This window comes from Polypterus senegalus, chromosome 13, assembly GCF_016835505.1.
Source record: "Polypterus senegalus isolate Bchr_013 chromosome 13, ASM1683550v1, whole genome shotgun sequence".
NCBI classification, from domain to species: Eukaryota; Metazoa; Chordata; class Cladistia; order Polypteriformes; family Polypteridae; genus Polypterus; species Polypterus senegalus.
The window spans coordinates 36,473,419-36,488,635 of NC_053166.1; the positions used below are offsets into that span (position 1 = coordinate 36,473,419).

The 15,217-nt window shown below is 34.5% G+C and overlaps 1 protein-coding gene across 5 annotated transcripts in view; it reads right to left on the reverse strand.

The window, feature by feature from the left end:
• LOC120542612 (histone-lysine N-methyltransferase, H3 lysine-36 specific-like) overlaps positions 1-15,010 on the reverse strand; it is a 136,214-nt gene extending 121,204 nt beyond the window's left edge. The window contains exons 1-2 of one of the 5 annotated variants that reach the window (XM_039775191.1): positions 14,690-15,010; positions 12,450-13,441 (exon numbers count right to left, since the gene is read on the reverse strand). In XM_039775191.1, the coding sequence (XP_039631125.1) occupies positions 12,450-13,424 (975 nt within the window). In that variant the 5' untranslated portion in view covers positions 13,425-13,441; positions 14,690-15,010. The other 4 variants (XM_039775190.1, XM_039775189.1, XM_039775187.1 and 1 more) reach the window with 4 other exon arrangements.
• Positions 15,011-15,217: the final 207 nt, after the last annotated feature.

Genomic DNA, 15,217 nt, shown 5'->3' on the forward strand with positions numbered 1-15,217 from the left:
AAGACGGGAAGGGCACAGGAGCTGTTAAGGGGGCCACAATAAGTTACAACATTAAATTTTAAAAAAGTACTTTCTAATAAAAAAGTCAATTCCACATGCTGTTAAAATGAAGGAGCATCTTTACGAAAGGAAAGAATGTCTGGAAAAGCCCCTCCCATCCTTCTTCAGAATGATTACTCTAGTTCAGGGGTAGCCAACCTGCACAGCATGCACCAAACGCAACACACCGGGTATTTTGTAACGGCACATCATGCTTTGATAAACTAAATAGTGCATCTTTTTTTCCTTTTAGTAAGTATAAGAATTGTAAATCAATTTTTACAATGCTACTTAAACATGTACTGTATAAATATGAGCTAAGCTTACAAGAAACTGTAAAGATGCTGTACTCCAATGAGAAATTAAAATTAATTATTAATTTTATAACTGCAACAGTATCTTTTCAACATTAAAATGAGGTAATATTCTGCTGAATAATGTTCGGTAAATACAACACATGTAAATTCATAAATTATGAGAGTGAACTAATCTTCATGTTATTGGCCAGCTCTCCACTGTCCATGAGGGTGTCCATCCAACCATTCACATGGAACAACTCTTATATACAATTATAATAAAATTGCACAAATATCTGTCATGATTCTGTGATTACATTTGCAAAATACAGATTTCAATAAACTTTTAATCTATACATTAGTATTTTTGGTGCATGGTCATGAAAAATAATACAAGGAATATACTGGGATTTTGAAACTTCTTGGCCTGTCTGCATTTTTGTTTAAAACAAGTGCAGTTTTGACAAGAACAGGTATTTATCATTTTGGCTAATAGGTTTTTTTTTTGTTTTTTTAATAATATTGTGAAAAACTCAACTTCCAATAAACTTCCTATAAATAATTTGTTAGTTTAGGTGTGCTTCCATGAAAAAGAAATTACAGGACCTCCTGGGTATTATCAATTTTCTTATTCAACCTTTAGCACAAAATAATTAGATTTAAAGAGATTTGTTTAAATATGGGCAATAATTAATTCAAAAAATCTGTGGAGAAATGTTCATTAACAGCTTCTACCAATAAGTTAATTCATTCTAGCTGGTGACACTGTCATAGCTCCTAAAAACGTCTTCCAATTTGAATTATCTGAATATTATGCAATGTAAAAAAAATTAAAAACTGTTAAAATGAGTAATACTACAGAAGTGGTATTCTTAGGATGATATTAGATAGACACGGTAAAATAGCGTCAATTAGTTTCATATCTTGCGTTTTGTTCAAGTATATCTCTCTGTTCACATCTCAGTTGCATTTGACAATAAATACTGTGGACTGTAAGCATCATATTTTGGTGTACTGAAATACTTTTCATAAAAAATATGGTGCATGACATTAGAAAGGTTGGCCATTTCTGCTCTAGTTTCAGAAAAGTACGTCTACATGTTTTCACGACTCAGCGGATCCTTCTTCCTTTGCAGTTTACCTTTAGTCTCCTTCTGAATCTTAAATAGTTAAATGGTGCTCTTTTCTCTTTTCAAATGATCACTTGAAGATGCAAATTATATACAGGGTGAGTCAAAATTATGTTAACTCTAATGTATTATTTTTATTTCAAACACACATTTCCATGTCGATGGATAGATCGTGGTGGACCATTGCCATGACCTCCATGCTCCCCTGATTTGACACCCTATGATTTCTGGTTATGGAGAATGAGCATGTGCATAGCAGGAAAGTTTGTGATATCAATAACCTGAAGGACAGAATATAGACTGTGGTATCATCTATTCCCTGAGAAATGTGCATCTGGGCTTTAAATGGTTCTGTTGCTCGTTGGTTTTTGTGCATTGAACATGATAGAGAAAGTTTAAGACATTTCTGTAAATCATCTTGCATAAATGAAGTATGTTTTGTAAATAGTTTCCGCCATTTAAATGTTAACAGAATTTTGACTCACCCTGTACTTTTAACTCCAAATTTACTCTTATTTTATTACAAAAATTTTAAACTTTATTTTTTAGTTTAATATTGATGAAGAAAAAATGTCCGCAGTATTCTATTGAGTATCATGCAGATGGCTTCATTACATCGCCACAAAACAATATCGATTTGTCTGACTACAATTACTAATAAAACAATGACACAATCTAAGCTTAAGATGCACTTGGAATCAAACCACAAAGACAGAAAAGATCAAATTTTGGAGCATTTCCAAAAACTGTGTGATAATTGTAATACCAGACCAAGCTGATAAGGATAAAGTTGACATTTCAAATCTAAATTGGTAAAGCTGCAAAGCCAGTTGTGATTTCAACAGTAATGAACCAAAATACTCAGGAAATAAATACAATTATTACATTAGTAAACAAATCAGTATCCCAGCCATAGATAAAATGAGAAATGATGCTGAAGAACAACTAGTTGAACAACTACAAGTAAAACAGTTTGCCTTGCAAATTGATGAGTCAACTTTAGCGGGCAAAGAAGCCCTTCTGATGACGCATATGTGTTCGTTTTTCAAATGACAATAAACTTGTCTAGGAGATGCTTTCCTCAACAAGAAGAAAAAAAAAAAGTTCAGAGGTACTTCTTTGAAAAGAATATTCTATAAAAAAAAAAACAAAACAAAACATAATAGCATGTGCTACAAATGAGGCAGAATCAATGATAGGGAAATAGAAAGCATTTCTGGCACATTTGAATAAAATATTCACCTGCCCCATTTTCAATTCACTGCAGTAAATAAACAACATTTAGTTGCAAAAAATGTAGGAGAACACCTGCATGACACACTCTCTGCCGATATAAAAGCAGCTAACTGCATCAAATCCAAATCTATACAAAACTGTCTTTTTCATAAAAAACAAAATGAGAAAGAATTTGAATGCCTACTGCTACACACAAAGGTCCACTGATTATCAAAGGGAAATTGTCTTTGTAAATTTGTTTGACTTTAGAGTGTTGAATCATTAAGTCGATATTAGATTGAGGAACCAGTCATCATTGCAAAGTCTGACATCCTATTTCTCAGATATTTTTGACAAATGAAATTTGTTAAATAGGCAGCTGCAAGGAAAAAAGGTTCAATTTAATACTGATTAAAGAAGCAATTACCACATTCCTGGGAAAACTGAAGCTTTCCTGGGGTAATATTGGTGGTTGGGAATTAATGCAATTATGTTCATTGGCCACACTTGACAAACAACTGCAAGATGATGACCTTGAAGCATATATTTTAAAAAAATGTACATGAGAAAATGCTACTTCAGTTATGTGACCTGCTGGAGACAACTGTTTCAGAATGGGTAGTGGATCCATTCCATCCAACTACAAGAATGCTTCAAACACCTGCAAAGCAATTTGACAGCCCAAGCCAGAAATAACTAAAACAATATCTGAATAAGTGCAGAAATTAGAAGTACAATACATTTCAACAGCTGTGTGAGAAGTCATTTTTTTCCCATGTTTTTATATAGTTCACGTGAACTGACGCAGTGCACAGATAAAAAGCAACAGTTCCAAAAAGCGCGGAACAAAAACCGAATTACACAATTGAAAAGGCAGCAAAAAATATGAAGCATCAGATACATACAAGCATATTCATAAATCCAACTACTGCGGAAACAAAGCACACATTGGAAAAAGTCAATGTCCCGCTAAAGGAAGACAGTGTAAAAAAACCCGTGCATGCAGTGTGTCAGGTCTCAGATAAAGAAGAAGACAAGCTGTTTATTGATGCAGTAAGAAACGAATCGATGAATGAAACCTGTCATCTTTACAACGATTGACAAACACGGAATGTAACTTGAACACAACACATCCTACAAATACGAACCTGATTGAAAGAAATAATGATAATCAAATCCTTGATGACAGCAACACTCACAAAACAAATACTGTATATTGACAGTCATGTTACGTTATTTTTAAAATGTTCCCTTTTCTTTTTCTAGCTTTTTAACACACTACTTCTCCGCTGCGATACGCGGGTTTATATATGTATTTATATATATCCCGATCTACATACTCGAATAATGGATACTTTATTCGCCATCAATGATTGTTTTGGTAAAGCCATACTCAGTGTATTCATTAGATGAACGGTAAAAAGTAAGAGCGAGGGGAGGGATGACTTATTGAGGCATGCAGGCTGTAGTGCGCGTCAACTCTATCTGAATTGCGCGATCACATTTGAAAAATATATCTTTTCAAGTTCTATTTAGTCCATATGTGTCAAACTCAAGGGCAGGGCCACATCCGCCCGGCGTAATTATATCCGCCCGAGATCATTTTATATACTGTATTATTGTTATTAATGGCCCGGTATATGAAGCGCTGGTAACACAATAAACTACAGATCCCATAATGCAGCGCTTCAGCTGCCTTGCCGAACACTTACCGCGTTAATCAAGTCTAGCTTATGATGCTGCAAGTTATTGCGAAGCTAGCTCACACGATGCTGAAGAGAAAAGTTGATTCTGAAAATAGAGCCTTTAAAAACCGATGGGAGGCTGAGTATATGTTTACTGAACCCGTGTGTCTCATTTGTGGAGCTAATGTGGCTGTAATTACAGAATTTAATCTAAGACGGCACTATGAGACAAAACATCAGGGTAACCTGAAAGACCTGAATGCAATGCAGAAGATACAGAAAGCAGAAGAATTAAATAAGAATCTGACACTTCAGCGGACGTTTTTACCCGTGCACAATCACAAAGTGATTTCAAGTGAAGCTGCTTTTATGGGAGACACAAATGCACCAGTGCACCTTGCCAAGTAACGTTAAACCAAGTCGTCACTACGGTGTTCCCAAATACGCACTTTGCTGATAAACTGAGCGCACTGAGTTTGCACGGCGCTTTGGTGACTTTGAAGAACAAAAAAAGTCCGTCTGCATGCGGCTCGAACCTTGTGCATGTTTGGTAGCACATATCTGTGTGAGAAGCTCTTCTCAGTGATAAAGACTAACAAAACAGCACACAGGAGTCGCCTCACTGATGAGCACCTGCAATCCATCCTGAGAATCTCCACAACACAGAACCTCACAGCAAACAGAAACGAACCTGTTGCCAAAAAAAGATGCCAGGCGTCCAGCTCTAAAATGACATATGAGCAAAGACAACTGAATGATTTGATATGTTATTGCTGAAAGGAACACATTTTATTTATATTTCTAGGTTTTGTTATGCAGCATGTTCATATTTGAATTTGTATCATTTTGACAGGATATATTTTTATGGAGAGCAAAATCTTTTGGGATATTTAAAATCTAAGTTTATTTTTATATAAAATTACATAAGAGTAAAGAAATTTGAATGTTTGTTCTTTTAACGCTTACTTTATTTCTAACTTGTATAATTTAGACAGGATATATTTTTATGGAGAGCAAAATATTATAAGTTGTTTAAGGTTTGAGTTGATTTATTCACGAATAATATTCCTGTCTGTTTTTACCATTCCTACCAAAGATATTTCTGTCGACTAAATAAAAATTCCTTCTATTTAAAATTTAAATAGAACTTGAACAAATACGATAGTTCATAATATCCACGCAGACTTGCACGTAAGAGCGGGAGTTATCCGTTTTAACAAGCAGCGTATTGCACTGATAAAATAGCTGTGTGTGTATATATGTAGATATGTATGTATATGTATATATGTTTATATATATGTGTGTGTGTATGTATATATATATATATATATATATATATATGCATTTGTGTGTATATATGTAGATATATATATGTATATATGTGTGTGTATATTTATGTGTATATGTATAGATATGTATATATATATGTTTATGTGTGTGTGTGTGTGTGTGTAAATATATATATATATATATATATATATATATATATATATATATATATATATATATATATATATATATATATATATATATATATATATATATATATATGACAGCAACACTCATCACTCACAACAGTGACAAAACAATTACATTGACAATCATGTTACGTTATTTTCAAAATGTTTCCTTTTCTTTTTCATTGCTTCTTTAACACACTACTTCTCCGCTGCGAAGCACGGGTATTTTGCTAGTTAATTATATATCAAAAAATATATTCGTACTTATGTTTGCATTTCTTTATTTCTTTTTTCTTATTTTTGGACCCCTAATCCAATGCAGTCTTAACATTCATTAAAAATGAAATGCCTTGCATACAGAGTGGCCAGAAGTCCAAAATTTGAGCATACTATCCTCCATCCAGTGTCAACTCAAAAGGGAAAATTATGTTGAAATACCATGCTTCTGGTCCAGAAATAGTTGCCATTAACTCTTGAATAACTTTTAAAATGTCCTACAAGTGTGCATTTGTTTATATTATAAAAGCCTAACGTTTAACATTCAGTGCATTTACATGCATCTTACCAATCCAGTTATTCACAGAACCCTGGTTTCTAAAATGCCATGTAAACCCTTGTTCGAGTTAGAGAAACTAGGTTAGCAGAGGTAGATTTCTACATAACTAACGCAGTTTATGGAGCCATATAAACCCTTAACCAGGTTAAAGTTAAGGATTTTCTAGTCTGTACATGTTTTCTGCACTTTATTAGAGTTGTTTAGCTTTGCACATACTTTTAGCAGCCATAGGTGGAGGCGTCCACAAAGATTCAATTTCCTAAGGCAAATGCTTGGGATATCGCATTATTCCTTCTTATGGCTGAAATAATCTGTACCAATATTTTAAATCACTAAATTTATGTTCATAAACTGAACATATAGTGCTAAGTTTGGCAGCACAATCTCTGAAACAGTAACATGTTAAAAGTTACACGGGTTACGTAATTTAAATTACTTTTTAAAGGAATGAATAACCAAACTCAATACTTATTTTACTAAAGTAAAACTACTTGTGCTATTATCACAGCATCACTGAGTGTTAAGGCAAAAAGTCCATGTACCAGTTCATTTGCAGGGCACAATTACAAAGAAAGCCAAGCAGTTTGTGTTTTTCTTCAGAAACGGGAGAAGTACCAGCTCCTCTAACCATGCAGAAGCAATCACATAATCATAAGTTCACTGCAATAACCAAAGACAAAAAATCTGCAGTCTGGTGGTCAGTGCCTCAACTTCACATCCACATTTATTTGCATATTTCATTGCAGCAAGTACTACTAATAGTACAGCCTCAACAAGAATAAAAAGCTACAAGTGCTGGAGAAAACAATTGGTATGGTGAGGGGAAAAAACCAAACAACAACAAGATTACTGCCAGTTTTAAACATAAACTTGAATGCATGTAACACTTATAAACATGTGACTAACCATTCCTATTCATTCTGCTTCAAATATCCAATTTAGTAGGAAGTGCAAAAATGTTTTAACTAAACAGGCAAGTGCCAAGTTGCATCTTTCTCCAACCCCTATGTTCACTTTGACTTCAGCGGTATTTTCTTAAGTACTACATGCTGTTGTTTAAGATGGTCTTTGGCTTCTCACATCAATGGAGTAACTGTGTTTAGAACACTGACAGAGGGAAGATCCAGGTGCAGGGATTTAATTTTTTTATTCTGATGGACAAATCTCCAATATCTGAAAACGAATTAAATTGTGCATCATTGATAATGATATGAAAACTTGACTATTACAAAGCCCTAATGTTTTACAGGGCACCTTATAACGATATACTCATTGAAGATCCCTTATCAGAGTACCTGTCCAACAGAAGACGGTCATAAAATAATACTTTAAAAAAATCACTATATTTGCATAGATCTCTTCTATAGTCTAAACATACTCAGTCTGCGGGATCTGAAAAATTTTGGATGTTCTATTGTGTGGGTGTGTATATGCATTAAGTTGTTGCTGTCACAGATGGACTCCTAAACATAGCTGCTTTCAAAGATGGTTCACTTCAGCACAATACTCTGGCTCCAACATACCTTATTCTTATTAAGGTATGTTTAGCTAATATAGATGGCTTCATTGAAAGACAAAAAAAAAAAAACCCACACTGAAAGTACGTTTATCCAATTTGGAATTTTTTGCAAACCAACATTTGTAAGGAAGCAGTAGTGATGCTGGTGTCAATTAAATACAGGCCTGTAAAATTTGTTAATTTAAAAAAAACGGGAAGCTCCAAAACCAGATGAATATAAGGCTGATGTTACACTTATATGCAGGTAATGTGCATATCTAAATGAATCACTAAAAACTCAGAATGAATTTTGCTGCACTGTGTACAATCTTTTAAAGTACACCCCATATCTGTCAGGTTATCCAATGAACATTCTGAATATATACAGTCTATGTTTTTTTTTTCCGTCTACCTTGTTACAAATGCACGCAAGCAGTAATCTGCTTTTAGAAATGCTGAAAATGACCTTCATGACTTACAGAATGTATTATTTACAAAATTTGACTTTAACTGATAATACGAGTACCACTAGGTGTAAGTTAGTATTTGTGTTGTGTTATTTTTTTTTTTTGCTTTGTGAACACCCATCAGCTCTGTTAGAGTAGTGGGCACATTGAAGTGAAAAGATCTCAGGTTCCTATCTCCGTGCCCAGAGTGCATATTTACCTAATCACCAAAACACTCATTTGTTTTATTTCCTTTTCATGGTACAAATAATTTAATCTAACACTAAGAAATTGACAATTTTTGTGAAACTGTGTTACAGCTGGCATGTCAAAGTGCTCAGGTTACTGGGAAGAAGAGCTATACGATTTAACTGATTTCATGTCAAAATCGCAATTTGACAAAATGCAATTTTTAAAATTGAGTGATTTTAATTAAGCCTATATGTTAAAAAGAATTTCAGCAATTTGTACCATGTCTGAACCTTTTGTTGCCATTTTTTTCCTCCCAAAATTTGCCTGTCAGAGTGTAATAGCATTGTATGGGAAATACAGCTTCATAACAATGAATATTACAAATTGTTGCCAAGGAATTCTGTTATTGATTAAATGCTTTGCTACATACTGTACTTGGTCAATGAAGTGATGTACCAAGAGAAATGTTAATCACTTTTTGAGATATTATAGAGATGGAATATGTAAATACCCCAGTGGGTTAAAGATCAAGGAAATTAAAAAAAAGTGTGGAGTCATTTTAACTTCATATCTGGTAAGAAATCCATCTCTTGCATGATCTGTAAAAATTAGTTCTCACGGTGTGGGAGCACCTGAAAAGAAAACACATTGGTATATGATCCCTCTCTCACTCACTCTTGTGGATAACCTCAGTATCACTTCCTTCTGTTTCTTCAGGCAGCTCAAAACTACTACAGTAACGACTCCAAACCATCAACAATATGCAAAATTTCATTTGCAAAATATTTCTTTTAAACGAACAGAGAAGGACAGCATATAATGTTGTACAGTACAGAGAAAAGGGGATTTGAAATATAGGACACTCTGTTCATTTTGTGGTCTGTGCTGGTGGCAAAAAAAAAAAAAATCACACAATGCATTCTAGACAACATTTGTCAATGCTTAGCAATGGTTTCAGCTTTCTACTCTTTGTGAAAACTACCTTAAAAACGAGAAGCTTGACCTAAATGTTAGTACTGATACTTGTTACAATTAATTTTGGCATTGTGCAAGGAAAAATATTTACTGAATAAAATGCTTATACCTTTGCACAAATTTATTTTTTAAAACACTGAATAATCAAAAAATTAAAATTGACCAAATAATTGATTAGTAAAATTGTTCATAGTTCAGCTAGGTGCGGCCAAATAAATTTTTTAATTGTATACATTATATATTAAAATCCATATAATAAAATCCATAATCTTCAGTTTGAAATAAATTTTTGAAAACCAAAAAAAAAAAAAAAAAGTACTAATGATTAAGTGTACAACAACAGCAACACATGAACAAATTTATGAATATATGTAAACCCTGGTTGCAACATCCACTCCCCACATGTATAACAATAAAAACAATCACATCATTCACCTACAACAATTAAATAATTACAGTCCAGTCTGAAAGATGTGATCATGAAGTTTAGCAAAAATGTTACTATTGTTTAGTGAGCTGTAAAAGATGAGCAATAACCAAAATCCTGTAAAGAATTGAATTCTTTTGTTCTGCCATTATATCTGCTACTCACATGGATAATAGAGCAGATTCTTTCCACACTCATATTGTTGCTGCTACTGACAAAACAAAACAAAACCTTTTCCTGCCCTCTGTCACCAACTTGAACACATGCAGTTATAGGAAATACCACCCAACCCTATGCAAACGTTTTTCAGTAAAATCAAACCAATGTATCACATATAATATCTACTCTGGATCTACAGATAGCATAGCCCTTTATCCCTATAAGCATATTCACCAAAAGTCTTAAAAAATAAAAATCGCAACTAAGAATGTAGTGTAGTGATCAGTATTACTGGTCAATGCTACTGAAATGACCTGAAAATGCTTTATAAACTGCTATAAAGTCTGTATGCTGGTGGTGTGTTAGGTTTTGTTTTGTACCCTGTTTTTAATGATGTATTCATTATGCATTTTATATGGCAAAAGCATTTATTATTCTTACTTTTATGTTCATCATTCATATATATATTTCCTTGCTGGCATTTTTTATCCATAGTTTGTTTTTTTTTACTTTTTCATATAAAAAGTATGGGAAAGTATTGTAATCATTCAAAAATTCAACCTCGAGATTTTAACGAATTGCAAAATTTTAGACCTCCCGGAGTCCAAAAAATTTTTGGAATTGTGTCTATATGAGTGTATGTATGTAAACATGATAATACGAGTATGCTTTCAGTTAGGTCAAACAAATTTTGTATACAAGTGTTAAGTATAAAATGTTCATTTCTATCAACTTTTAACTTTTGAGCTATTTTCGCTAACCAGAAGTGGTACTTTTATATTCATGCAGCTGCAGAGTCCAATTTATTCAACTTTACTTTTATAATAATTGTTCAATATATTATTAATTTGTTGTTGATGGTTCTTTAATGTACATAATATAATATAACCATTGTCTTGTGGTTTACTCCTCAAATATCCATCCCCATATCCGAGTATACGGGAAAGTCTAAGGGAGACCACTCCCAATTTTTTTTTTTTTTGATGACCTGATGGGTCACATGCACAGTACGATGTCACATGCACTTAATTTTTTGTAATTATTTCTTTAAGATAAGATGTAGTGTTGTTCCTGCATTTGATTGTTCCATGTTGTTCTTATTGTTCTAGAAGTCAAAGCTGAACTTATTTAGGATATTAATCAAGTAAATATGTCAAGCAGAGTAAAAGCAGTAGGACTGAGATGGAATGCATCTGGTTTTTGCAGTTTTTCTGATTTGTGCATAGCAGATATTTTATAGGTCATATATATTTAAATTTCATTACATTTTGTAATCATAAATGTAAAACTACAACAAGGAGTGCTTTATGTATACACAGTAATTTTTTTTTTTTACATATTTTAAAATATGCAGGACAAAGTCTAATACAAGTTTAATTTTTAGGTTCCCACTTTGGCACTTTTTTTTTTTTTTTAAGCTTTCATTACAGCATTATGCATTCTTACATTTTTTGGTTTACTCTCATTATGGTTTAGGTGGATTCTGGATGGAGCAAGATGCCTTTAAAAATATGCTACAAATCTGACACATAATCCAACTGAAACAGAAATCCTCCAATTTGCAGTTATTATTCGATATAAGACTGATACAACTCAAGTGCATAAATGATCATAAAGTGTAAAATTTGATTTTAATCATTTTTTTCTGAGAACTAGCAATAATAATTATTGAAAGAGGTGGCAAGATAGTTTCTTCTTTAAATTAATCAGTATTATTCTATTTCTAGCTAAATATGCAGCAAATTACAACTGGATTCATCGTACTTCAGTTTCAAAGTTAAACAACTGCATCAGGAAGTTGAAAGCTAAATACTGACAACATAAAATGAATTCCTGTTACTCTTATCACTCTTAATAATATGACAAAATGTTTCCAATAGGCTAAAGATTGTTTCCTAACATTCTGAAATGAACAAGAGAAAAAAAAACTACATATTCATTCTAATTAGGAATACATGATAAAAATACCTTATTATTTTGACTAAGTGTACAAATGACCAATTACGTAAACTACAACAACTACAAACGTGTATTATGCAAAAAAAATAGTTTCTCAAAAAGCAAAAATGAAACCATATCTTCCAAAAGCAATTCATTCGATACAAAAAATAAATAACTAAACAACTAACAGATTTTTAAAAAATTATTTTTAGGAACTGTTACTAAAAAAAGCAAAGCAAAATATCTTTAGGTCTGCAATTTTATGAAAGATTCTGAAAAGAAATAAGATGAGCATTGAATCAGGAATGTCATGTAAGCTTTTATGAAGTAGACCTAACTAGATAACAGAAGAAAATGTGATATAAATACTTTTTTTTATCATAAAAAACATCAAATATATAAAGCTTCAAAAAAACCAAAAGGATCTTACAGAACTTGATTGAGATGCATCTGCAGATTTCTCACGCAACTGAGTTCTGCTTTGTTCAGGTTTAACGTGAGTGCTTGACTTTCTTGAACTTGGAGAGTCAGACCTGTTATGAGTCTCTGCTTTCTCATTTCCTCCTTTCCTTGTCCCAGAAGTAAGGCTTTGCAATAATCCCAAATCACACTCTGAACCTTCTGCAACCATATCCAAACTTTCCAAAGCAGAATCCAATGTCTCTGACACTGAAACATCAACATTATTATTAGGCAAACTAGTTTCTGACAAACAGCTGACATCTATAGAAGTTTCATAATTGGATTTCTGTTGAGAACTGGGTTTATCAAACATATCCGGTAGTAAATCAAAATCTTGTTTAGCTATCCTTTCACATTTATCAGAGTCTGACATAAATTCTTCTATATGATCTCCTTTATTTTCTTCCTTTTTACCATCACTACTCTGTGCTTGATTCACAGATGCAGTTGGTTCTAAGTGCAAACAGCCATTCGAAGTTATATTTACACATTCTTTACTATGATTAGTGAGAGCAAGAGAGGGCCAGGCCATTTCCACCACTTGCCTTGTGGAAACAATGTCACTATTCTTGGGGGACATTGACAGAATTTGGGAATCTGACATGAAGTCTGTCCCCATTGAGTCCTGAATGTGCAAATCATTGAGTTCTTGCTGCTCTCTCTCTCTGAATCCCAAATCTGTCCGGTTAACCATGGATGTCAGATCTTGTAACTTGCGCAGGGGAATATAGCAGTCTGAAGAATCCTGCTCACCAAATGTGTGTGAACTTCCGTTTTTAAAAACTGTACTTGTGGATACCTGCATCCCACAGGTGGAACCTATGCCACCCGCTGCCCCATAGCCACTTTCGAGCGAGGCAGTGTCACAATTAGGCTTATACTGCAGGGCATTACAATAGGGAATCAACAGATCATTGACTGTTAGTTCACATGTCTGATCCATGCCTTCATGGTTCCATCCTGTGAAAATACAAAGAGTTAATTTTTTTTGTAATGCAAAACAATACATTATGCATTATAATGGGTATAATGGTTGAAACTGTTAAAAAAAGATATAATTTAGACAATTGTTTTTGTGTGGCTAGGCATATTTCAGCATTATACTTTATTAGATTCACGTCACTTTTTGGGGAGGGGAGGTTAAATTACTACTATTACTCTTACACCTAAATAGTCATGGCACTGGTCAACCGTTGCCAAATAAATATTACCTCCTCCCTCTGCTCACGAGACAGCTTAAAGAAGGTCACTTTTTTCCGTCGCGGATAAAGCCCTGCAAATGATTCAGCCTCTGGACGGCCTTGCCTACCACACACATTCATGTCGCTCTTTACAAGAGAAAAAAAGGAAGCAATGTATCTGACTTTCACTTTATATACTCAAAAGGCCCGAACAACTATTTCATATTGACAACAAAACATGGCTACCTTGCACTTTTAGCATCATGAAGTCTTGACACTTGCAGTACTCACCCACTAAATCCTTCACACGGCCCTGTCACACTGGCGAGAAGAAACCCGCGCACGCGCGTGCACACGAACACGCGAGCTCGCGCACATGCATGCCCACCAAAGGAAAAAAAAAACGATTTGTTCCAACTCGGGAACCGCGCAAAATAAATATAATACCTCCACTGATCTAAATCGATCTATCAAATTCTTACCATTTACACTTCACCTATGATAAAACCGGTGCAAATCTTTTGAAATTTTGACCTCTACCGTCCGTTTTTTCCAATTTGTGAAAGCGGATCTGCACCACGCCACCACGGCTAGGCCTACGTCCTGTGCTCATGGTCTCCCCACTCCCTCTCTCTCGCTCTCTCTCTCTCACTCACTCCTGCGCTCTCTCTCGCTCTCTCTCTCTCCCCCTCAGACTTGCAATCACTTCACTGAGCCTTCACTTCAATCTGCCCGTTTTCTTCCTACTTAGAAAACGATGGATTTCGCATCCTTACATTCTAAGACTTAAAGTACCCATGATACTTGTTTTCTGTGAATGATGAATGCGGATTTAAAATATTTATATTAATATATATATGTATACGTTATTGTTTTGTAAGCTACCGACCTGCCCTCAGCTATATTGATACAAGCCCTGACCGACTCTCTCTCTCCTCTTTCGTTGCCTGTCTCTCTCTCCCTCTTTCAACAGCCAATCGGTAAAGCTCTTCACCACCACCCCCCTCCATCTAATACAAAAAAATACCTTGTTGAAAAAATGCAGACTTGGTCCCCCCTAAATGGGAGGTAGCCGGTCTCCCTGCAGGGTGTCATTGCATACATGTGCTAAGGTTTCTCTATATTGTGGCGTTGGTTCTGCACAATGCCGCTACCGTCCTCACCGCACTAAAAATTATTTAGCTGTCAGGTACACCCCCATGACCAGCACCATACCAGTCAAAGCGCGCCATTTGTCCCCTTATTCCCTGTTAAGGGCGTCACTTCCTCCATCTTAGGTTACATGCATAAGAATAAGGTATGTAAATGGAAGTTCCCTATTTAATAAATCAATAAGGAGGCACTGAGGAAACCCCCCCTGGTTATACAGTTATTGTTGTTTCAGCGGTTAATATCAATGTTCCGAATACCCCCGGACTCTTCTGTCCACAGCTGTGTATTGCCGTCCCCGTTTAGCTTCAAAATGGAGTCTCGTATAACTTTAGCAGCCCGGGAGGCCACAAAGTCTTAAAAAACATTAGAGGTGCTCAAGTACGCGTGTGTGAGCCGCATCTTT